At 49.3% G+C, this 25,848-nt stretch overlaps 1 protein-coding gene across 2 annotated transcripts in view; it reads right to left on the reverse strand.

Moving 5' to 3' along the window:
- Spsb4 (splA/ryanodine receptor domain and SOCS box containing 4) overlaps positions 1-23,053 on the reverse strand; it is a 73,199-nt gene extending 50,146 nt beyond the window's left edge. The window contains exons 1-2 of one of the 2 annotated variants that reach the window (XR_015626491.1): positions 22,434-23,053; positions 1,811-2,657 (exon numbers count right to left, since the gene is read on the reverse strand). Coding sequence is in view for 1 of the 2 variants with exons in the window: in NM_001106849.2 (NP_001100319.1) it covers positions 1,811-2,504 (694 nt within the window). In the remaining variant the exon portion in view is untranslated. 2 annotated transcript variants of the gene reach the window in all.
- Positions 23,054-25,848: the final 2,795 nt, after the last annotated feature.

Below are 25,848 nucleotides of genomic sequence, written 5' to 3' on the forward strand. Positions count from 1 at the left end.
TGCCACAAGGCACCATGATGATAGAATCACCCTGCAGGGCAGACTCCTCTGCTCCAGGGTATAACAGTTAAACAGAAAATGGAGCACCATTCCACCAACAACCACAGAAACAAGCACTGGTAAAAATGCCGCCGATTATACTCCTGTTGGGAGCTCCAGCCATTTTTGTGTTTGCCTGCCACCCTTGAAAACCGTCAGTGCACATTTTGCTCAGGCAAACACAAATTTTACACAAGTCGAACCTTGCCTGCCGCTTCTTTTTTCTGGAGTGTTCCTCTGGGGCTCTCAACTTCAGTTGGAAGCATGGGGAAATGCTCAGTCTCAGAGGCAAGCGGCCCGGAGGGGGAAGGGGTGGTGGTGGTGCTTATGGTTCTAGAGCTCTACGCTTCCAGTTGGTTTTTTTTTCTTGTTTGTTTGGTTTTTGTTTGTTTGTTTTTGCTTTTTATGGTCTGTCTGTTTGTTTCTGTTTTCTCTCTCTCAAAAGAGAAAGGGGTCTGGAATCAGCCACACTGGCTGGCAATTGTATCTCCCATTTAAAACGAACCCTGGAATTGGGGCTCCAAACTCTCGACTCTGTACGTGTTGGAAGGTGTGTGGGAGAAGTCTGAAGATGGGGGTTGGAGGACAAGGACATTCGTGACTTTTCTCACTGCTGTGACAAAGCACCTGGTCAGTTAAAAGGAACCGGTAACAATGGGCTCACCTTGGCTTGGGTTTGAGAAGGGATAAGAGGGATATTGTCCCCATGATAAGGTAAGTATAATTAACAGTGGGAGTGGGAAGCAGCCGGTCACATGATAGCTGCAGTCAGAAAGCAGAGAAAAAGCTGACCTAAGGTGAAGCTAGGCTATCAGAACTCAGGATCCATCCAGCCAATAACCCACTTCCCCCTACAAGGCTCTGCTTCCTGAAGGTTCTATAACCCCCCATATCAGCTGGGTACTGAGTGTTCAGACATGGAACCCGTGGGGGATGTTTCCCGTTCAAACCACAATAGCTAGTATGTATGAGTGAGCGAGCCAGACATCGGGTTGGGATTCAAGTTGGACCATGCGGTCATTCGTGCCTTTCCCGGGGGCTGCCGGTCCTCCTCCAGCAAGTTTGTTACTGTGACTTTTAAACTGCCTCGGAGGTCATGCATTTTGAGGAAAGAAGGACTTCATGTGGCCGGGGTGAAACCCAACACACCACCAGAGGACTGACTTCAACTACACAGTAGAGCTGCTGGGACAGCTCTTGCAATCTAGATTTCTGGTTGTCTGGAAAGATGGCAAGATTCTATCACCCAGGGCTTTACTTCCATCCAGCTACAGTCAGTTTACCTCATTTCACAGCTTCTGGAAGGAGCTGGGATTTGGGTGGTCAGACCTGCATACAGTAGGTGGCAATAAATGACACAGTTGCTAACACTACATCTTCTTTGATAGCTGGTCTCCCACCCAGGGACTGGGACAATGGCGACACTCTCCAGCCCTGACCAGGTTGGGTCCTTTCATAAAAAAAGTCTTCAGCACTCACGGTCATTATCAAGTGCCCTTACTGTTCTAAGCACACACATCCTACGTGACCCTCCTGAGTGCCCTGAGTTAGATTATGACCACCGTGCCACTAGTAGATGGGAAAATTGAGGTACAGTCCCCAAACTTCAAGCCTTCTAAGAAGTCAGAATTCAAAACCACGCCCTCACCCCTGCAGTAAACTCCAGGACTTCCCAACTGTTAATTGTTTTGCCTGTTCTGCTTCCCCTCATCCCAGCTTTCCCCAGGCAGGACACCTCTGCACCCCTTGCCACCTAGGCTAGGACACTTACGGTCAAGGCCATTGATGTAGCGCATGGTGACTTCGCAGTGACCCCATACAGCACTCACCACCGGGTATAGTTTCTTGCCCTTGAGGCCACGGAATGCCACGCCCAAGTACTGGCCATCCACGATGAAGCTGAGCGTGCCCTCATCCATGTCCAATACAACCAATAAGGAATCCGGCAGAGCAAAGGCCTCATCTGGCCCCAGGAAGGCAGGGTATGCCACCCCAGGCCGGTTCTTGCCGTCGTGGTAGAGGCGGCTACGACCCAGGTCCCAGCCCCACGACTCGGAGTCACTGCCTACCAGTGCGGTGTAACCCACAGAGTGCAAAGGGGCACGGGCTGTGGCCACGCCCACCACAGCGTGGGTACCCCGCTGCCTAGCTGGCCAATGGATCTGCCATGCATGCAGACCCCGGGCATGGCCAACCTTGCCTCGGATGCCATCTGTGCTCTGGGCTACCGGGTGTCGGTGGAAGGTGAGGCGGTCGTCATCCTTTACGAAGACATTGAGGGATCGGTCCTCAGGGTTCCACGCGTGTCTCAGCTGTACAGCCAAGCCCGCTGCAGGCATGTCTAGCAGCTGGTCTAGCCGTGCTGGCCGCCCAGGCTCTAAGCCTCGGAGCTCCCGCTTGGCTGGCCGAAGCGCTGGCTCTCGCACCTCCACAGACTTGAGGCTCCCAGAGAGCTTCTGACCCATGGTTCACTATGGGGAGGGGACCGCTGCTGGCCACTGCTACCTCGCAGAAGCTTCCACTCCTGGTATCCAGGGATGGACCCTGGGGCTGGGAACCAGACTTTCTGACGGTTGTTCTCTACAGCCTCTGCTGGGCTGTGGCAAGGGCCCAAGCTCCTAGAAGGAAGCAAAGGGCACAGGTTATGATAGAAGGATCAACAGCCAACTATTCATTCCTGCATTTATGCCCAGGCCTTGGTAGGGTCCTTTTGCAAATATGATAATTAATGCACATAATAATTAATGATACTTCAGATCTCGTACTTTCCAAGTATATGAGATACGGCAGGCACTGTCCTCAATGATTAAGGTTTCCCCGTTCACCTAAATCTCACAGAGGCCAGTGATTAGCTAGTCTCACAGGTAATAAATGACTGAGACGCCGTCAAACCAAGGTCCTCCACTCCCGGCCTGTTCTTGGCACCAGAGCAACCACTGGAAATCACTGTTACAAAAAGAGCTGACCCCAAGCAGTGGCAGTGCTGAGGCAAGATGCCAAACGCATTAGGGTGTGGCTCATGGGTCTGGCGCTCCAGTTGCCTTGAGCTTTAAAAAAAATAAAATCTTAAAATGGAACCAGGTTTGGGAAACAAGACACAGAGCAAGTATCCAGCAGGGTCACCCAGGGACAAAGATGCCAACATCCTTTCCTGTGTTGCTGCCCCAGGAAAATAAATGACAAAGGGGAAACAAGAATTGGCCATTCCAAACTGGGGAGCCAGACAGCCCTGTTCCAAATCCCTCGTTACTTTAGGCCTCTCTTGGACTCCACTCTCCTTCTCTGTAAGATGGGATAAACCAGCTCCCTCCGGTGGTATAAGATAATGATGCTGCAAGATGAAAAGATGCTGTCAAACTGAGATGGAGGACGCTGGAGGCAGGTGTCCTCTTGGCTTTGTTCTCTGGGCATCCCACATGGAATTATTTCCCTCGGCTGCACCAGCGCTTTCCCTGGGTATACACACATCACTGAAAACATTTATCCCAGTGAGCATCCCTTAATGCAGGATGACGGTTTTCCAGGAGGGGGAGGAACCACCGGAAGGCCAGCCAGACTCCAGGGAGCATGGGTGCTTAGATGGCCCTCAGTAGGGGGAAAGAGGTTGAGCTTGCCCCATTTGACACCCACTGCTGGCAGAGGACAGGTGTGTGCCTTCCTCTTCCTTAGTCTGAGAGCTGCTTGGCTCAGAACAACTTCCTCAAGACAAATGAATCAGGATGCTGTCTTGCCAATCCACGACTTCCTGTTAGCTAATCTTGTCAACTTAAGAAGCGCCTATGAGACCAATATGGCTCACCTCTAAGTATATCTGCTAGGACAGAGAGGGAGAGACCTCCCACTGTAGGCATGTTTTCTTTCCCCAAGACTCCCCTGGCCACCATTGTCATGATGTGGGCTACTATGCTGGGCCACGCTCTCTTCGTTGTGATGATCAGAAATCTCTGCAATTGCGAGGAAAATAAATCCTTTTTCCTTCAGGTCATTTTTGTCAGGCATTTTGTCACGGCACAAAAGGTCCAAATAAACCAGGAACTGATGCAGTTGGTGCCGTGACTATACATGACCACAGGGTATAGAACAACAGAACTGATTTGGAGGGAGAATTCAGAAAAGCTCGGAGAAGCCAGCTAGAGAAAATCTAGAATGCTGTAAGCACAGCTTTAATGGGTGATTCTGAGACGACCACAGGAGACTAGGATTCTCATAGGAATGCCAACCAACAGTCAGTCCAGGCAGAAGCAATGTCTCATGGGAACTGGACCAAGGCCATTTGTGTTAACTTCTGGAAAAGAAGGTGTACACATTTGTCTGTGTCCGAGACCTCACAGAAGCTGAATTTAAAGAAAGAACTATTTTGAGGGAGGGCTTCTTAGAGCGGTCCAGTGTTCAGGCTGCGGCTGTGTTTGGATCTTTCAGCCATATTTACAGTGAGTTCTAAGGGCAAAATACACAATGGGATGATTCAAACACTTCAAGTTTGTCCATAAAAGAAACTACCAGAGGCTACCTCCTGTAGCCAGGCAGAACCCCCAATGGAAGGATAAGGATCAACCCACCCACAAAACTTGTGATCCAAAATTTGTCCTAAAAGGAATGCAGGGACAGAGATGGAGCAGAGACTGAAGGATTGGCCAACCAATAACCGGCCTGACTTGAGACCCATGCCTAACACTATTAACCATACCCTGCTGTGTCTACAGACAGAAGCCTCGCATGACTGTCCTCTGAGAGGCTCCATCCAGCAGCTGACTGAAACAGATGCAGATACTTACAGCCAAACATTGGACGGAGGTCGGGGACCCTTATGGAAGAGTTGGGGGAGGACTGAAGGCCGGGAAGGGGGAAACAACCCAACAGGAAGACCAACAGTGTCAACTAACCTGGACAGACCCCTGGAGCTTCCAGAGACTGAGCCACCAACCAGAGAGCATACATGGGTTGAACCAAGACCCCCAGCACATATGTAACAGAGGACTGCCTTTTCCTGACTCAGTAGGAAAAGATGTTCCTAATCCTGTAGAGACCTGATGTGCCAGGGTTGGAGGATACCCAGGGGGGCACCACCCTCTCAAAGTCAAAGAAAAGGGGGGTGGGGTAGAGACTCTGTGGGCAGCATTTGGGGATGTTAATTAATTAATGAATTAATTAAAAGATGCTTCTATGGTTAATACTGATTGTCAACTTAGCAAGATCTATAATTGCCTAGGAGATCAACCTCTGTTTATGCTGTAGGGGGCAGTTTCCGGCCTGGCCTACGTAGGAAGACTCACTCTAAAATGTGGGCAGTGCTATTTCATGAGCTGGACCCTGGGCTGACTGAGGAGAAGATGAGCTGGGTCACACTCATCCCTCACCCGTCTCTCACAGTGGCTGCAATGCGGCCACCTGCCTAACAGTCCTAACTTTGACTTTCTCCACCCAGTTGAACCAAAGCCTTTCCTTCCTTAAGTTGCATTTGTCAGGGTTGCCACAGCAACAAGAAAAGTAACAAATACAGACACAATAAAAGTAGGGCCTCTAAAGAGATTAGAGCAGTGGTTCCCAACCTTCCTAAGGCTGCCACCTTTTAATACAGCTCCTCATGTGGTGCTGACGCCCAACCATAAAATTATTATCACTGCTACTCCATAACTGTAACTTTGCTACCGTTATGAATCATACTGTAAATATCTGATATGCAGGATATCAGATATACGGCCTCTGTGAAAGGGTCATTCGACCACCACCCAAGGTGAGAAGCGTCAGATTAGAGTCATCACAGAAGGATATCAGCACGACAGAAGAGACGCTTCAAGAGTATCCCGGGTATTGACTCAAGAGTGTGAAGGTTTTCATTTGTTTGAAAGACTCTGCCCCAAGAGGATAACTCCAGGATACCCTGCCTGCATCAGGTACCCAGGAAATAGTCCTTGCTTTCAACCATCAAAGTACTCAGGAACCATTTCATCCACGGTCCAAGATGCTCAGCCATTGCTGAAGGAGGTGGCAAATGCCAGCATTATCCATTATGCTGGTTTTGCTGGCATGAGGAACACAAGAACTATTGCATCACGAAGGCTTAAACCTAGATTACAAAGGAAGGCCTAGGTGGCCAGACAGCCTGCGACAGATGTGGTTTCCCTGCAGGCAAGGGAATCCCAGGAGAAGCCAAGTGATTCCTCCCAACGGGTGATGCGTAAAACTGGGAAGGTGAAGTCAAAGACGACAGGAAGGCAAGATGCCTGCAACAGAGAGGCCAGGTGATCTGCAGGCTACAAGGACAGAGGACCAAGGCTGCTGGGGCCTTTCAGAGCCGACGCCTTGTGCCCCGTGTTTGCCCTAAGAGGTTTCAGTCTCGATTTGGTTCCTCCATTCTTTCTACTCCCCCCACGCCGTCTGTTGAAATGGGGGATGTTTAGTCTCATCTTATCTTCGAAGTATGTGACTTGTTTCTGATTTTGCCGAGGCTCTGGTCCGAATGTGAGGATGGAGAATAATTATTCAGAGAATAATTTGGATTTAAACAGTGAAGCCACTGCTGGGACTTTGGGGATACACAAGATGGACTCTACACATTTTAAGACATTACAAGAGAGAGCTGAACCTTTTGGGCACCAGAGGTGAAATGTTGTGGCTTGCCATATTATTGGTAAGAGGTGAAGTTTTGATAGTTAAATTAACTCTTTCGGGTCCGTGCGCAGGTACAGGTGCATCTATGTGTGTAAGTAAGCCAGAGGTCAACCTGGACTATGCTCCTCAGATGCTGTCTGCCTTTTTCTTTTTAATAAGGGTCTCTCACTGACCTGGAACTCACTGATTAGGCTAAGCTAGCTGACCAGCAAAACCCCAGGCATCCATCATCTATTTTCACCTTCCCAGGGCGGGCATTAGAAGTGCAAACCATGGCTTTTTCCAACGTAGCTTCAGGGGATCAAGCCCAGGTCCTTATTTGCACTGCAAACACTACCTGAACCATCTCCCCAGCCCCATGATAATCTTGAGTACCCATTTAATTGGATTGAGGAAAGCCAGGGAGATTGTCAGGTGCATATCCGGTGCTACTGCAGGCATTCTCCACGTGCCTCTGGCCTCAGTTCTGATTGGCCCTCCTCGGGCACATCCTCTCTGCCACCATGAACTGAAACTCCGAGACTATGAGCCAAAACAAATCCTTCTCTCCGTGGGTTGTTTTCTCAGGTGTTTTGTCAGACAGGAAAGTCTAGCAATACACCACCCTGACAGGAGTACACCCCAACCAAAGTCTAAAAGGCAAGGAAGGACCCCCGCTGACACACAGCATGGATACATTCTTCTTTGCCCTCCAGTCCTCAACTCCCCTGTTCTCCACTTTCTGTTGTCAAGACTCTGTTTCAGCTGGAAAGTTCTGGATGATGTTTGATCTGAGAGAATATTAGATCACAAAAAAACAAACAAAAAAACAAAACAAAACAAAACAAAAAACCCACACTAGACAGTTTAAAAGTGGCAGAATAAAGTTTTTACTTGAAAATCACCCAAAAAATCAAGGAGAAAGAGAACTAGAAATGCAAGCGCCCTCTTCAGCAAAACTGGACACATTTGTAACCCAAACCACAGCTTATGGGGGAAGGCTGCCAAACACAGCCAGAGGCAGCCCAGAGCAGCAAAGATCAAAGCCAGTCCAAAAAACACCTCCAGAAGGCACCTCACAGGTCAGGGCTTAGGGAAAGCCTGCAGAGCAGGCCAGCAGCTGGGATTCCTGAAGGAAGGTCCAATGGTCTAGTCAAGGGCATTGGGAAGAGGATACGCAGCCTGGAGTCAGGACCTGCCTTTGGCTTCTCAGGGAATTCGAAGGCAGGGTAATAGGAAAGCAAAACCGGCCCTCTTCACAGGCAGCCGAGTGTCCAGGAGGCTAGGAAGGGGGAAAGCACACAGCCGAGAGAAGCCTACAGCCACAGCTCTCTGTTGACTGAAAAGAAGCAACTGCTAAAAGAAATCATGGCCCCGGAAACTCGTTCCGTGAGCCACAGAGCGACCCTGTGCTCCTTGCGTGATTTCCAGCACCCCTCGCACATACTGTCTGCAAAATCCTGATCTGAGACTACGCACCTATCAGAAGGAACCATTACTGACTGGAGTTAAGGTGCTGCTGCTGCAAGGCTGAGGGGACAGCTCAGCTAGTCAGGTGCTGGTCTGCAGACCTGAGTTTGATCCCAAGATGCATGAGGTGGAAGGAGGGAACCAATTCCCAAGTTGTTCTCTGACCTCTACACGCGCACCACACCCCTCCGGCACCCCGCACTCACCCTTCCGCCCACCCCACAAACACAAAGTAAGTAAATGCCATTTTTAAAAGTTTAAGATGCTATCAGAGAAACAAAGGAGAAAGAAGAAGGAAAAAGGGCAAATCAAGAAAAGCTGCCGTTTAAAACAGCTGCCGTGAGGCAGATAGAAACCGCGATGGAATTGGCAAACTATCTTTGCAGTTACTCATTTTAGAAGGCAGACAGTCTAAACAAAAGATTAAATTCATTCTACATAGTTATTCTAAAGATAACTTCCACAGCTAACAATAAAACACAAACCTTCTAAACTGTCAGAAGGAAGGCAGCACAAAGTAAAACAGACCCGGTCCCCGAGGGCTTTGTTTTAAGAAGCGATTGGAGCAAGAAGACGTTAAGACCTAAGACAGGATAGTAAAACAGAGACTGCAGTAGTAGCCATAACAATGTGCTTGTAAGCAAAGACTAAAAACCGGGAACAAGACAAAATTCCCAAGCACACGAGGGCCGGCCCAAAGCAAAGTGAGCCAGCGCCGGGGAACAATGAAGGACAGAGACACATAGCCAAAGCCGAGTGCAAATTCACACCTAAGAACCTTAGCGTGTGGCGAGCAAAGCGGATTTCAAGGCCGAAATCTTGAATGAAGCGAAGGAGAGTACTTGGCAGTAATAAAAACCGTGGTCCACGGCTGAAGATCAAACGCGTCCGATGGAGCCCATAATTCAGGGCGAAAGCTGGAGGGGCTGCGGGACAGGTGACTGTAAGTCTCAACTCCCGCTCACGCCGGGATCAGCTAACCGAGTAGAACGCAGACGATGAAAAGGCAATGTGCACGCAATGAATATGCTAGATTCAACCGGTGTGCGTTCCGGGGCCTGCGCCTCAGCGGCAAAAACGCGGTTGTTCTTTCTGGCATTCACGGAACCATCAAGAACCTTCCCTGCATATTAGGCTACAAGTAAAGAGTGAATATAACACAGGAGCTGGCAATGGGGGAGGAGGGGGCAAATCACTAAAACAGACATCACGAAATCTGATCACTGAGCAGTCTTTACATTTTCTTTAAACAATTCGGATTTTAAATGTCTGCAGACAGATCCCTGATATCGAGAAAGTAACAAAAGTCCACGTATTAAATCTGCGGGCTGAGAGGAAACCATAGGTAATGTGCTCACGTTGACAATATTTCTAAACATTTGCTCCTTTATTTTGGGGTGAGGGGCGTGCACACCAAGGTGCACATGTAGAGATCAGAGGGCAACTTAAGGGGATCAATTCTCTCCTTGTACCACATGGACCCCGGGATTGGACTCGGGTCATCAGGCATGGTGGCAATGTACCTCTACCTCCTGGATGAGCCATCTCACTGGACCCCACATTGATCAACTTCTTAAAATGAAAATTCATAAACTAAGCACAATTAGGTAGAAAAACAGCATAAATAAAAGAAAAATCCAAGCACTGGTTCTTTTTTGTGAAGAGGGTGACTAGCTGTCACAAAATTAGAAGTAAGGCAGTAACACATAACTAACCCAACTTAATCATGCCACACTTTCTAGCAACCATTACGACCTATTACACACGCCTACCACAGTGGCCTCGATGTACATAGTGAAGTGGCACTTTCTCTGTGGTTCCCTCTTCCCTAGACACAGAAGCACATTCTAATCATAAGGATAACGGAGCAAAAAACAGTTGGGAGGTTGGAGGCCCAGAAATACCCAACAGCACTCCCTCCGACTGTCAAGGTCACTAACAACAAGAAAGGGTCAAGAGACTGTGACAGTTCAAAGGAACCCAAGGAGGCATAAGGACCACAGAGAACATGGGTTCCCTGGCTGAGACACTGGAACAAAAAAAGGGACTGTAGGCAAAAACAGTTGAACAATAATGTAGCAACATCGAATGGTTAATTGTCACAAATATGTAATATTAGTATAAGAGTTAACTGTAGAGGAGGGGTATGTATGTGGGGCCAATAAATGAGTCTTCTCTATATGTTCCTCTCCCCCACCCTCCCGCTTTTTCCTTCATACTCGAGCGCGCACACACACACACACACACACACACACACACACACACACACACGAATGTTCATGACACAAACTGATCTGAAACCAGAAGCAGGTCTGAGACCAGAATGGATCAGTGGCGGGGTTGGGGGAGTGGGGGAGTGTAGGAGGGAGGGAACTAGGAGAAACATACAAAGATACATATGTATGAAGATGTTTATGAAACATACTATTCTGAATTCTAACTAAAAATAAACAAATAGAAATGTCTTTGTGAAAGACATGGTGGAGAAGAAACAACTTGTAACTTCAGTGGAATACTCCTTTCTTTTCTTTTCTTTTTTCTTTTCTTTTCTTTTCTTTTCTTTTCTTTTCTCTTTGTCTTTCAGGTCAATAAAGATCTAAAAGTTGAGTGGTTTTTTGTTTTTGTTGTTTGTTGTTTTGTTTTTTCCAGAAGGTATAGAAAAGCTGCCAGCCTTGAACATCATGAAACTGAATGTAAGTGAATGTATTCTGATTAACTCAGTAAATTAACTCCATCTTTCAAAATGAGAAATGTACTTAATCTAGCAATTCCACTTTCCCCATTTACTTACCTGCATTCTCAGTTGTGCATAACATTTTACATACTGTGCATACTCGGCCTTGTTTCAACAGTAAAATGTTGAGGGAAGGCAAATAGGAGACTGATTATAGTAATGATCAACTTTTGTGCTGTGGTTTGAATGTGAACCGTCCCCCATAGGTTCCCCCGTAGGTCATGTGTGTGAATGCTTGGTCCCCAGGTGGTAGCACTGTTTGGGAAGGCTGTGGAATCTTTAGGAGGAAGAACCCTTTGGAGGAAATGGGGGGTGGGTCTTGAGGTTTTACAGTCTGGTTCCTCTTCCTAGTCACTCTCCTTCCTGACTGCAGATGCAGTGTTACCTGCTGGCTTCCTGTTCCGCCACCATGCCTTCTCTGCGGTGACGGAGTGACGGAGTGTATCCTTTTGGACTCTGAGCCAAATTGAACTTTGGCTGAATTGAAAAGTAACAAACTAACATGTTTAACAGAGGTAACATTTGGGTTCTGGAACCATCACTACCAACCTGTCTTACCCAGGTCTACAGTGAAAATCAGCAATAATGGGGCAGAAAGATACTTTTTAAATGTGTAATTTGGCAAGAAAGTAAATGAGTATGCTGGTTTGAATGAGAATGGCTCCCACAGGCCCATATATGGGAATGCTTTGCCTCCCAGTTGGTGGAACTCTTTAGGAAGGATTAGGAAGTGTGGCCTTGTTAGAGGAGGTGTGTCACTGGGGGAGGGCTTTAAGGTTTCAAAGGCCCACGCCATTCCCAGTCTCCCCTACCCTCTGCCTGCTGCTTATGGATCAGATGTAAGCTTTCATCTACTACTCCAGTGCCATGCCTGCCTGCCTGCCTGCCTGCCTGCCTGCCTGCCTGCTTGTTGCTATGTTCCCTGACATAGTTAGCATGGGCTCTAACCTAGAACCATGAACCTATGGGTTGATGTTATTATCAGGTGAGGGCTGGCACAAATTAAATTAAGGCCATGATTGGACAGTAAAAGGATAAGGTGGGGACAAAGTTTTTGTAGGCGGGGAGAGAAGGAGAAGGAGGGAGAATCAAAAATGGAGACTGAGGATGACCCAGACCCGGTGGTCCTGAATTGCCAAGGTAGCTGGGATGGATTTCTGTAGACAAATCTATCTTATCTAGGTGGGCAGATTATATCCTTATCAACTGATTGTAAGTTTATTGTGTGGATGTATTGTACATGGTGTATTTGACATATAAATCTAGTTGTTGGGTTACAGTTTGTCGAGTCTTGATATTTCTGGGTAGCTGGAACCAGAGTTCCCCACTGGCCAGGGCTGGCCAGGGTGGCTAGCAATGGGAGCGGAGAGATTGTTGGGGCCAGAAGATAGCTAGGCTAGCATGGCATGGTGCCTCACTGAAGCCAGCCACTGCTGAGATAAATGAAGGTTAGTTCTATATGTTCCTACGGTGCCAGAACTAATGCTAGTTCTGAGAGTACCAGGGGCCCAGTGTGAGTGGTGATGAGCGGGAATGGTCATGCCCTTTTTCAATAAACTGCAACACGAACCCCCACATTAAATACTTTCTCTTATAAGTTGCTTCGGTCATGGTGTTTGGTCATTGCAATAGAAAAGAAACTAAGACAATGAGTAAGTTTAAAGTTGCAGACCAGGAAGATACAGAAGAAGAGTCTCTAATTGTTTATGACTCACCATTAGAGAGAAATCTCCTGCTCTATACTAGGACAATAGAAAAGGTCCATGCAGACAAGACACCACTCATCAAACACCCTGACTTTAATTGAAAGGAGAGAACCTGAACCAAGAAAGCATGTAAAGTGATTGATCCAAAACAACTTCTTAGAAAAGAAATTTCAGAACTAACAACAAAACATTACAGAGAACACTGCAGCTGCGACCAAGGTAAGCAGGCTTGGAAGTATTGGTACTAGTTTTATAGACATTAAAGATGATAGAGGCTTCCTCCGTCATTCTAGAGAGCCAATGAAACCAGGCAATGCATGGCAAGGTCAGAGTTCCCACAAAGAGGCCCTGAGAGGAGGCCATTGCTATGAAGCTTTGAAGGTGAAAATCTATGCTGCAATGGAGAAATTAGGATGCTAGACATATCAAAACTATAGGACGTGTACTGAGGAAAGCTATATGTATAGACTAGAAATAGCCTAAGACAGAGGCTATATGTCTTGAAGGTGGAAGATCTGGAGGGCTGGGCTACCTAAGCTCTTTGGAGCCCAGACGATTCTATCACGAGTCCCAGGTGCTGGATATGGAGCTCCAGGATCTGATGTGTTCCTTGCTCTTTCCTTGATGTCTCTCTGTTGTCTCTGCTTCCTGCCCCTGCTGATACATAGTAACCAGTCCCTTTCCACTCCTGCAACCTATTCTTTCCCACCGCCATATACTATGTCCTCTTGAACTATAACCTCACATAAACTCTAAGTTTCTTCTTGTCAAGTATTCTATCAGAGCACTGAAAAGAAAATGTACCCAATATACATTTTACAGAAAACTATGAGGTAGAGAATGTACTGATAATGGAAGACTCAAGAGGCTGACTAAATCTAACAAACAAGGAGCAGAGTGGCCTGTGTGTTACGCTGCTATTACTGTGGAGGGAAGAGTTCAAGAAGGGAGGGTGGGATAAAGGCTGTGACCCCAAAGTAGCAAAAGTTGATGTCCTAGTACAGTTTTAGAAGATGGCTTGGTTCTGTCCTCCTGCTCTTCCTATTGATCTCACCCAGCCCTTGAGCCTCAATCATGTTGGAAAAGATACACAGATGTTTGTGTATGAAGCACAGCACCTGGATAGGGGAAACAATTGCTGAACCGGACATGGGTTCAGGACACACCTGTGAGTCTATATAGACTGCCCAAGGGTGTAAGCTGGGAGGCAGGAGAGCTACAACCCGGCATTTTTGCCATTCATGAGAAGATACCTTATGCTCCTGTCATATCTAGGAAACAGAAGTGGGGAGGGTGCTGTCCTCAAGGATGGCAGAGCTGGTCCTGTCCTAAACTCAAAGGCTCTTCCGATTCTGGTCTCTCTAGCTTCTCCATCACTAACTTCAAATATCAGCACTAGGAAAGCCATTCCAGACCCAACCACCATGGCAGACAGAGGCCACTACAGCTGTGTCCAAGGCCTTTTCTCAAGCTGGCAACAATGCCTAGGAGGTACTAGATTCCAGGCATGAAAGACAGGTTAAGTGGGTCACAAAAGCTTGCTGCATGACCCCAGAGAGCCACCGAAACCAGGCAATGAGTAGCAGGATCAGAGTCCCCACAATGAGACCCTGAGAAGCCACTGAATGAAGCCAGGAAGGTAAAGCCTATGAATGCAGCAAAAGACCCAGGATGCTCAAGATGCCAGTCAACCTGCCAGCTCTCCCCCAGGCACTTTGAGGCAGACTGCATGATCCTTCATTCAAGACACAGCTTCAGAGACACTGCATAATGTGATCCAGTCGCACAACTAGCTAAATAGCAGACTGAGGGTGGCTGGATGGGCAATCCTGAACTCTCACATCTCCCTCCATAGTGTTTAGAACAGGTCCCTCCAGGGCATTGTCACCACTCTGCACAGCTCCCCTTCCCCACACTACCTACTTTATCCATTTACACAGCAGGGCAACTTTGCAGGTGCTGTGGTTTGGGGATTGCCTGGGGCAGATCCTGACCAACTCTTGATTGTCTCATGCTGGGTCATCCTGACAGTCTTCCTCCCAGTCTTTATCCCTGTAAGAGGCAGGAAGGGCTCCTGAAGGGCGTTCAGGATGTTTGGCATGTGACAAGGTGGGCATATAAATACTCTGTCCTTTCACTGCTCCAGTGCAGGGTCTGAATGTGCGTTACTGCTGAGACACTAAAGAAAACCAGCATCGGTACTACATCACACAAGCCAGGGGGAGAGGTTGGTCTGCTGGGCCCTGGGTGAGGACTTAGTTCCCGAGACTCAGCACTAAGGTGCTGTCGATTACCTCCTTGCCTTTCCTGCCTTCACAATAGGTGGAGTGGTTATCAGTAGCATTCTCACTGGGCATCCAGGGAAGGACATCCCTTTGAGGTAGGTGTATCTTCTGCCATTACTGTAGCACAGAGTGAATATCTGTGCTGAAAGTCTAGAGCTCACCGTGTGGGGGTGTTTGGAGGCAGGGTCCCTTGGGTGGCGACTTCTTCCACCTCTTTCAGGAAACCTGCCCTGGTCCCCTGAATCTCTAGAGGCCTACTCCCAACTTCAGTGCACCCCAGAGTAGTCAGGAGGGACATCTTTCTGGACCTGATCACCAGCTCTTTGCTGAGGCCTCCTACCCCAAAAACTCTACACTTCCGTGTGCCCCCCCAGAAAGTACTTCCTGTCTTCAGGAATGCCCACAAGGACTGCACATAAGGCAAGCATACAGGTAGGCTGTAGAAAGGAGGCACCCAGCTCAGGGAGGCTCTCAGCGGGCTCTTTCAGAGAAAGGAAGGAACCAGAACTTTTGTGAGGCAGGGAGAACACAGAGCACTGCACATGCCATGCTCCCAGCCGCTGGCCGTTGACTAACTTGCTGGTCTCTTCCACTCGGACTGCTCTGCACCACCTCTGCCTCATTTATTCATTCAACAAACACTTAGGAAATGCCCGTTGTGTGCCAACCAAAATACGTGGGTGAGAGCTAAGGACACAGCAATGACACTACCAGCCTTAGTCCCTACCCCCTCCCTCCCTCTAACTAGCCACATTTCTTCTCTTATTTCTACTGCAGCGTGAGGCACATGGCCAGGCACACAAGGACGCACAATGGAATCTAACTTCCAGATGGGAATAAACCCAAAAAGCAGCAGTCACACACCAAAGAGTTCCAAATCCACTTCCCAAACCAAACTGGATGTTCACGCCATGCTCCGATGGGGATGCTAAATGACATTATCCTGAAGCACCCACTTTGTTCTGAGGCTTCAATCACCACCGAACAGGAGGGCAGAAACTCCAATGGTTGGTGGCCCTTCCTGGGACTACTCAGCAGGGCAAGGAGGCAGCATAAAACAGTGTCACCGCAGTTTAAAAAGCCTCAGTGCTTTCTTTGCAGATTTGAGCACACAGTCCACAGTCAGGCAGTCTCAGAGGTCTGGCTGACTGGGCTCAACAGGGGAGGGGGGGTCTGTCTGCCACCGGCCTGATGTCTGTAGACATTTGGTGATGGCTGAGTGACGTGCCTTCCTTCAGTGTGGCCTCAGGGTTTAGCCTTGCTGGGGTCAGGGACCAGGGCAAGTTTCCTACCTTTTTAAACTATCGGTAATGATGTCCCCACTGGGAATCCACAACTACAGGAAAAGTATGAAATCCAATTACTCCCCTCTAGGGAAGTGTACCGCAGAGGGGTCAGAACTGGCAATAGCTGTGAATGATGACAAGGACTGCAAAAGGCAAGGGGTTTGACACCAGTGAATTTCCCTTAGGGGATGGGAAGGTCCTTTTATAAGAACACAAACCTGGCCAGACCATGCTCTCTGCTTGCACCCACCTAAGGATTTGTTTGTTTGGGTTTTGTTGTTGTTGTTTCGGTTTTTGGTTTTCCTTTTTTAAAAAAAAGATTTTATTTATTTAATATATTCATACACTGTAGCTGTCTTCAGACACACCAGAAGAGGGCATCAGGTCTCATGACCGATGGTTGTGAGCCACCAGGTGGTTGCTGAGATTTGAACTTAGGACCTCTGGAAGAGCAGTCAGTGTTCTTAACCACTGAGCCATCTCTCTCCAACCCTTGGGTTTTCAAAACATGGTGTTTTGGTATAAACCTGGCTGTCCTGAAAAATCACTCCATAGACCAAGCTGGCTTCAAACTCAGAGATCTGCTTGCCTCTGCCTTCCAAGTGCTGGTATCAAATGCGTGTGCCAGGTTCACTTCTGAGCCAAACTCTAACCCTCCCAGGATGTTCAACAATGCTTCCTCAGGTCACTACCCTCAGTGAACCTCCTCTCTATCTCCCCAATGGGCTGCCACTGGCCGCCCTCCCCCTCCTGTCCCTGCACACCTTCCCGCATGTGCTATCTGTGTAATTCCACTTGGCTTGGACATCAAACACCTCCCCTGCCTGGCTCCAAAGTCTCAGAGGCCTGTGCTTGTCCTCCCCACAGCACCTATCATGAAGAGCCAGACTGGGGACTCCTGCAGAACAGGAGCTGAGCTTCCCTGGTTGAATTCCCAGGACCTCATCCCTAGGGCCTGATAGAGAGACAATGGTGGGTGAAGGTCTTGGGAACTGCAGTATGAATTCATGAGTAAAGTCCCATGCTATCTCTGGTTCTTCCAGATGCCACCTCAGGGTGAATGAGACCTGACTGCCTGGTCTGGAAGCCGATGGATCATTTGGAAGCTTTTCTTGCTAAGAACACTAAATCAGATGGGTATTTCATTAAAAGATGATCACTCAGAATGAAACAACCAACAGCGAATAAACTATGGAACCCCCAGGGCTTTAATCATAGATGTCCATTAGATTTTTCCCATAATGCCCACAGAGAGCTCAGGCTACAACTGGCTAGGTCGGCCTTTCTCGCCCAGCACTCATAAAAGCAACCATCTGTCCAGCCCAGATGGGGCCCACTCCTGCCTCCTGCCGGTCCCATCTTCCTAGAGCTCAATCAATGAGGCTTCCCCGGCCTTGTCTCCTCCTGGGGTTTCCATGGGAATCCTCCTCCCACACAGAGTCCAAGGCTCCTGGGATAAAAGCTCAGCTGTCAGCCAGCAAGAACAGGAGCTGGGAGGGAGGAGGCTTGCTGGGTGGTAACCAGGCCTGCATGCTCTCCAAGGTCATTTGAAAGAGACATAGCAGAGATCCAGTGGGGCAAGGAGCAGTCCTGGTCAAGGTGTGGTTGCCCCAGGTGCCTGTGGCTTGTTTCTTTGTAGGATAGCTGTCCCCTGTGAGGCCCAGCATTGGTTCAAGCTGAGGCAAAAAAGTATGGCAAAACAATCTGAGGAGGGTACTGCCAGTGAGACCCTCGAAGAAAATGTCTACTAAAAGAACCCACTAGTCTGCATGTCCAATCTGTCCTTTATCTCCCAAGATGAGTGTAACTCCCTGGATGTAACGGCTTGTTTGAAAACAGGTTTCCTGGAAGAAAAGCACATGGCTAATCCAGAGGACTGCAATGGGGACTCATGAACACCTCTGGTAAACTTGAGGCATCTTTGCGGGTGTGTGTTGAATACTAGATTTGGAAAGAGGGAAGAGAAGAAAGGAAGATGCAGGCAGAGTGGGGAGGGGGCCCCACATTCGAGGAGAAGTGTTTTCATCCTGAGGGCTCAATCACTCCCTCATTTACAGACCGTGGCTCACAGTGGGATGTCTTTATAGGCCAGCGAACTGGGCCAAGCTCACTCACGTCTGGAAAAGGCAGAGATTGTGGCTCACCATAAACTCAGTTCTCCAGATCACAACCCAGATAGACGCTGCGGGCGCCACTCTGCACTCGGGAAGTGGAGTGTCTACACCAACTTTCCTGCCGGCACTACAAGTACAGCCCCACAAGGCAGCTCTGCCTGGGCTCTGCCTCTTCCTCTCTGTGTATCCTTTCTTAAAATTTGCCCTTCCAGCGCTCTAAGGACGTCTCCAGTCCGGCCTGCCCTCCCTCAAGTAGACTCTGGTCACTCTAGATGCTCCTTAAATGACTTTGTAGTGTTTCCTTTCCATCCTGAGCTTCCTCCTGAGCTCTTGTCTACCTTCTCAGTGCTGCACATTGGCACATCTGGGGTCCACTAGAACTTGAGAATCGTGTGTCTTGGGGATGGGCTCTGCTTCTTCCATTGCCCATAACCCAGGTTCCCATCTATGGCTCCGAACCAATAACTTTTTTACTTCCTCTCGGTTTACACCTTAGCACGGTGGTTCTCAACCTGTGCATCATGGCCTCTCAATCCTTCCTATCAGATATCATTATGATTCATAACAGTCGAAAAATTACAGTAATGAGGTAGCAACTCAAATAACTGTATGGTTGGAAGTCACCACAATACGAGGAGCTGTATTTAAGATCCTAAAGCAGAATTAGGAAGGTTGAGAACCACTACCTGACAGGATTACTAAAGCAGGCTCTGAGTGAGGGCCTGTGATTCTCTAACCCACCCCGCCTTGCCACCAAAAGGCTAAACCCCATCAAGCCGCCTGTCACCTGCTCATTCAAGCATGCACCCTTTGAGCTGACACCCAAGGGTGTCACAGTCAACCTCTCCTTGTAGCCTTTCTCTAACCAGGATGCCAAACTCTCAAGTCAGCGTACCGCTTCCTACCACAAGCATCTGGAACCTGCTGACCTTCACTGCCTACATTCCCTCACTCCTGTGCCCACCACAGCATCCTCCTCCATCTCTCCATCCCAAGATGTTATCCTAAACGTCTAGTCCCGCTGACACCCCCTGCATCATGTGCTATTCCTAGAAGGCGAGCCAGTGCCCAGCTAATTGCCCCCATCTTCTAAGCCATGTACACACTACCTGTCTGCAGCAAGGTATTTGCCAGAACCAGGTACTCCAATCCTAACACTTGGGAAGAGGGCCTGGAGGATTCAGAGTTTAGGGCCAGCCTGGGCTACACTGTGAGTTCTAGTTCAGCATGGGCTGCAAGGTGAGAGCCATCTCAAAAAAAAAATGCTTCTTGGACTGAATAATTTGTGTTTTTACCATCAAGTGTTTTTTTTCCCCCCACAACTGAAGTGCACATTTGAAGCATGGATTAAGTTCCAAATTCAACGTGTGAAGCAAGAATCCTGAGCAATCAACACTCCACAAAGTTTACGATGGCTCAGCTGGGGTCTTTCCCAAAGGATGGGCCACACTGCTGCGTTCTGCAGCTTCTGAGCAGATCCCTGGGTCTGTCTGAGCAGCAGCAGGAAAGAAAGCCAGCCCCTCACGGAGGGGCCATGTTTTATTTAAATGCGCTGCTAGATTTTTAATTTTTTCTTATTGATCTTTTTGCCAAGTATGAGTGATCGTGTTCACACAAGTTAAGTGCACACATAAGTACTTTAAAAAAAAAAATGATTACCAGGAAAGACTTCTAATGGACCTAGCCAGCTAAGTCCCTCGAACCTCCTGATTTTTCACATCCAGTTTCTTGTTCTATCTAGGGAGCTCCTGGAGATCTTTTGTTACCGTGCCAACAGAGGAGGGCCCTCTCAGGAGCACCGATGTGTGGCAGTGAGCCAGTTGGCTTAGCAAAAAATTAACAAACCGGGGCATGGGGTGCTGCACTGGGCCTTTCCCTCAAAGGGCAAAGACCTTGCCTGGGGCCTGAGCCTAGCCACATCCTGGGACATCCCTGAAGGATGACAAGGCTGCCGTCCTATAACCAACTGGGGGTAGGAGTGGAAATCAGGAAAGGAACAAGCCCTGGAGTGTTGGAGCAAAACCAAGATCTTAGGCCAGGGTTTCAGGGGTGGGGAAGGGAAAAGTGACAGAGAAGATGGTATCGGTGGTAGCCAGGCCTAGAGGGCATACCCTGCCTTTACTCCTAGAGGTCTTGAGGAAGTTCTAGCTAGAGAGGAATTTGGTCTATTTACAGTTTTGAGGATTAGCGCTCCTTGCTGGTGAACTGGCTATTACTATTGCTGATCTGATGTCTGAAAAATGGAATCTTACTTACGGCTTCAACACACATTTTTCTTATTGAGTGTGGTAAGGCACTAGGTTTTCGTGTTATCTCTGTTCCACTCTCTCTGTGTGAATTGTCTGTAGTCTTTGTCCTTAGGGGCTCCTCCTTGTCTTGATTCTTTACACAGTTTAGACTGAGGCTAGAGCTCGGGGGTGGAGTGCCTGTCTAGCATGCACAAAGTCCTGGGTTCCACTCCCGGCACCCCCCCCCCCCAATCTGTTCCAAATTGGAAGCTATGAAACCATGGCAGCATCCCCCCCCAGATTTACCTGACTGCTTCTGGCAAGTTTTTTTTTTCCTTGCAGATTGTATTGCTATGGCACTGATTCTTTAAAATCGAAGAGAAATGAAAACTGAAGAGATATTTGCATGGCATGGCTGGTGAGTCTATTTTGGTCGCAGCTTGCCAAAAGTGGCTTAAATTCTCTTTACCACCTTTGCTGTGGAAATCTGAAACATGGAATCAGGGTGTGTGCGTGCGTGTGTCTCAAAAACTGCGGCTGCCCGTGTAAAGGATGTCTATACCACACTTGTGACATTTTGCTGTTCTACAAGGAGGGTTTAAACCAATAAACCCTAAACCAATATTGAATGGTTTGGGAGAGCTAGCGGAGGGGAGAGTTTGAAGGATCCTCCATCATCCTGAGTAATAGAAACTTGTAGTTTAAAGACCGAGGTGTCAAAGCGAGGAAACAGATCTGAAGCCTCAGGCGCTAGTCGCTTTCCACAGGGCACAGTGGGAGAGTGAACCTTCCCATAATCCGTGGCATCTCTTCTAGATCTAGATAGACTCTAAACTGTTTGAGACAGATGAATGGAAGGATAAGAGGCGTTCACACCCAAATCGCGGAGTAGGGGGAGGGAGAGGAGCGAGGAGAGGGGGAAGAAGGGGGAGGGGGAGGGGAAGCACAGAAGAGCAGCAGACCTTAGAAGAACTGCTCAAGGTCACACCGCGGGATAGTGCTGAAAGCCGAATTCGAATCCAAGCCCGGAACTGCAGGACTGAAAGTTCCAGAGAGAGAGCCACACAAACGTGCCCTCTTCTCTCTTCTTGACTCAGCAGCCCTCGCTTGGCCACCGGGCGGTGGGAATCACACTTCCTGGGCCTTTCCAGCCAGGGGTTTGGGGTCCCTTGTTTTTCCCGGCTCAACAGAAGTGGACTTATTTGCCGCACTTAGGGCTTTGGCTTCCTTCCTGTTTCCCAGAGCCCCTGAGCCACCCATTCTTTCCAAGTTTGTCCCGCAGCCAGGCTGGGGACCGTCCGCGAGCGGCTCCCGGACTGGGCAATCAGTCTTCCCTACTCCAGCGTCGGAGGTGAACCATAACAATCATCACCAGCGCCTGCTGATTGCTCGGCGCTTTACTCCCAACGCTCCAAAAGCCACAGACCAGCAGACCCCTAGAAATTACTGTCCTCGCCACACAGATGAGGCAGCTCTGGGAAACTGGGTGATGTGCTTAGACTCAAAAAGCTAAGATTAACGCTAGTTAGTGCCTAAGTGCTTTCTGAATGCCAGGCGCAGGTCTCCGCACCAACCCAGCAGTTCCCTCCAACACTCTAGTATAAAGGATTCAATTATCATCCCCATCCTACGGATGAGGAAACCGAGGTTGCGGTGCCTGGCCTAAGGTCACCCCGGAGAGTGACGGATGTACGACCGGAACATAATCCGGTGAGTCTGCGCTCAGTGTGTGTGTGTGTGTGTGTGTGTGTGTGTGTGTGTGTGTGTGGTCTCCACTACACCGAGAGCAGCGATTTCAAACCTACAGTACCAGAGGCTGGGCTCAGTGCAACGCCCGAAGCTAGGCGCAAACCAACCAGCTAGGATTGCCACAATTCGCGGAGACATTTCCACCGACCCGGACCATTGAGTCCCCAAGAGCACCGGTGTGACCCGTACCGGCGTGTGATCACCCCTTAGCAGGAGCTGGAGAGCACTTACCATAAAAGAGAAGACGAGCGCCCGCCTGGGAGGAATCCCCAGCGCTGGCAGGTCCGGGACTCCCGGGAGAGAGGTCTGCTGCCACTGCCGCCCACTCAGGGGCGCCCGAGCGACCCCGCGGATGCTGGCTGCTGCTTCTCAGTCAGCGACGCGTCCTCTCAGTTGTACCCGGCGGCAGCGCCCTCTCTCTCCGCAGGGTGCCCTGGAGTTAGGGACGTTCTTGGAGAAGTTGACGCTCAGGAGAGGCGAGTGGCCGCCGAGGTCCAGTCCCGAGTGGTGAAGTGCCCGACTACGCTGATCTCAGAGGGGCGCGGAAGCCCTTGCCCTGGTGGCCCTAAAGCTTGGCGCCTGACCTGGAGGGCGACGAATCTCGCACTCAGGGCACTCGGGCCTCACCTCGGCCGCTCGTCCCCGGAGCACCCGGTTTCTTCCCCAGAGCACCGAGCACACGCCTGGAGGGCTGCAGCGGTGGCCAGGGCCCGGGCTGCTGTGCGCTCATTGCCTTCCCCAGGGGCTGGGCGCCTTTGTGCGCGGGGAGCGCCGACCGCCAGGGCCAGCTCTGGATGCTGCAGCCGCCGCCTCCCCCACCTCCTACACGGCCGCTCGCTCCCCGCCTTCCCGGCCGGCCCGGAGGCTGCAGCTGAAAGCCGATCCGGCTGAGCTCATCCCTGAAGGCCACTAATCCAATAGCCGCGGAAGGCGCGGCCGCCGGGAACGCCCCTTCCCCCACCATCCCGCGCCCGGGCCGTCCCAGCTCGGGCGGCTCTCGGCTCTGCCACCTTCAGGAGGCCACCAGCTGGCGGGAAAGGGAAGTGGAACCCGCGCCCGGGCCCCTGGGCCGAAGTGGCGCGGACGCCATTCACTCATCTGCCGGCTGGCTGGCCTAGACACTCGCTCACACACGCGCTCATTCATGCGCACGGGTCCTCCCCCATTCATTCAAGCGTGCCTGGAGAGCCATGGTGGGTGTCCCTGGGGGCGGGGATGAAGAGAGCAGACATCACGGTTGCCAGATAGCTTTGGTGCCTGTATTCAAGGCCTGCGGGAAACAGCGACTGGGAAAGAGAATGCTTTAATATAACCCCTTGCCTTAGGCACACACATGTCCGCACTTTATTTCTGAGACCAGACTCCAACTCATCTTTCAGAATCCAATTTCACGCAGCACCTGCTCCACAGTGCCTTTCCCCGCCCACCTGAGGCCAGAGAGAAGATTCATTGCTCAGAGGGCTACTGGCGCTGATGGTGGGCGGCTCCCTCGTTAGCCAGAACATAGAGATAAGAGGGTGTGGCCAGAGCGAGGGATGCTCTGTATCTCTCCACTTAGGCTTCCTTGGGGAAAACGAAGTTTCCAGGTCAGTGCATCTTGCTTTCGATGCCAGAGTTGACATTAGGTCCATTCCATAGTCTTAACTGACCTCACTTCTCAGAAAGTGTCCTTTTTTTTTTCATGGACACAGAAGACAAGCACCTGTAATTCAACCCTGTGAGGGAAATGTGTTGACCCAGGTTCCGGAGTTCCTCTCCCAGACTGTGGAGGGCGATTTGGAAGTGTCTGCATGAAGTAGCTGCTAGACGCAGAGGCATCATAGTCTCATGGTAACAGCCTGTGGTACGACTGGAGTCAAAACAAGAGGTAAGATGAAACGAGAGTGGGTACTTAGGGTCTTGGAGAGCCTCCAAAGGCTTGGCTTTTCCCCAAGATCAGTTTGGCAGGCCTCTTGACCTTCACAGATTTGCTGTCCAGAAAGATAATCCGGTGGCGGTGTGGATAGATGGATGAATAGCACAGGACAGCTTGGAAGCTGCCTCAGAAGTCCAAGACGTAAACGATGCTTTGCCAATTAGGACAGCTCAGTGGTGTGGCAAAGGGGTATCCTGAGCAAGTATTTACAGCGCTCGCGATTTGTGCTACTTCATCTGTGTCGGCATGTCTGTCTCTTTGTACCTGTGTGTCTCTGTCCTTGGGACTGCACAGTTAAAAGAATGTGATGTGACCCATGCACATATTTCCTTGTTCCCCTCGAGTCCCCTCCCTCCTCAGGACGCTTCTGGAGTACGTGCTCTGACCTCGGCTGTGGTGCTGACAGAGCTGGACAGCAAGAAATGAGGACGGAGGAAAACTCAGAGCAAAGGGGAACTTAAGCAAGACTTTGCAAGGACTGGAGAGGTGACTCAGATGGTTAAGAGTACTTTCAGTTCAACTGGGTAGTGGTGATGCACGCCTTTAAACCCCAGCCCTCAGAAGGCAGTGGCAGTCAGATCTCTGAGTTCAAGGCCAGCCTAGTCTACAGAGTGAGTTCCAATACAGCCGTGGCTACCCAGAGAAAACCTGTCTCAAACAAACAAACAAACAAACAAACAAACAAACAAACAAACAAACAGTACTTTCTGCTCCTGCAGAGGACCAGGGTTCAGTTCCCAGCACTCACATGGTAGTTCACAGTTATCCAGAATATCAATCAGTTCCAGGGGATCAGACTCCTTCTTCTGACGTCCATTGGCCCCGGACATGTATATGGTGCACGTACATTCATGCAGGCAAAACACTCATACACTTAAAATAAACCTTAAAATAAATACCCAAGACTCTGCAGCTGATGGTTTCTCCACCTGGATCCCAATACAACTGCCAACGGGCATTTCTTCTTTCTTTCTGGAAGGACCTCACAATAGCTTAAGAACAAGGCAAGGAAGGATCAGGCGCAACAATTTGAGAAACTACTCCCCCAAACACACACCTGTGTGCCAGATAGGTTCACTCCACAGGCCTTTACAAATGTGACTTGCCTTAGGTATCAAGAAATGTGTACAACAGTACCCCTAAGTATCACTAAAGTTCCCCAAGTCCTCCACCCCCTGAATAGCGTGTGATATGTCTCCATGTTTGAAATGTGGACAAATGTCTGTTCATTCCAGATAAGGTATCCATGGCAGATCAGGGAAATTATCCCACCCAAGCCTACTTTGGTGATCCAGTAAATGTATTGGTGTTACTTACTGGCGTTGGAGGCACAAAGTCATCACTAAAAAGCCCACCCCAGCATGGACGGCAAGTTGATCTGTGTGCCTGCACAGCTAGCAATCAGAGGAGTCGCCACACCCCAGCTTTTACAAGCTTGAGAAGGAGCCTTGTGAATCTTGTAACTTTCATGAGCTTCTATGAAAGCCTTCTATGTTTTATTAGCTTCCTGAGTATTAGTTTAAAAAAATAAAAAGTCTTAGTAAACCTCTCTCCTCCCGCTCTGAGAGCATGTTTCAATTCAGAGGAAACAACCACACAGGAAGAAACAATTGCCACTTGAGGAATAGCCTGGATAACCTGATCTTTAAACTGAAGTTGGAAGCCTATAAACTGATCTCTGATAACCCTTGTCCCTGGATTGCCACATTCTGACTTCCTTTCACTGAAGTG

Source organism: Rattus norvegicus, chromosome 8 (genome assembly GCF_021556685.1).
Source record: "Rattus norvegicus strain SHRSP/BbbUtx chromosome 8, alternate assembly SHRSP_T2T, whole genome shotgun sequence".
NCBI lineage: Eukaryota > Metazoa > Chordata > Mammalia > Rodentia > Muridae > Rattus > Rattus norvegicus.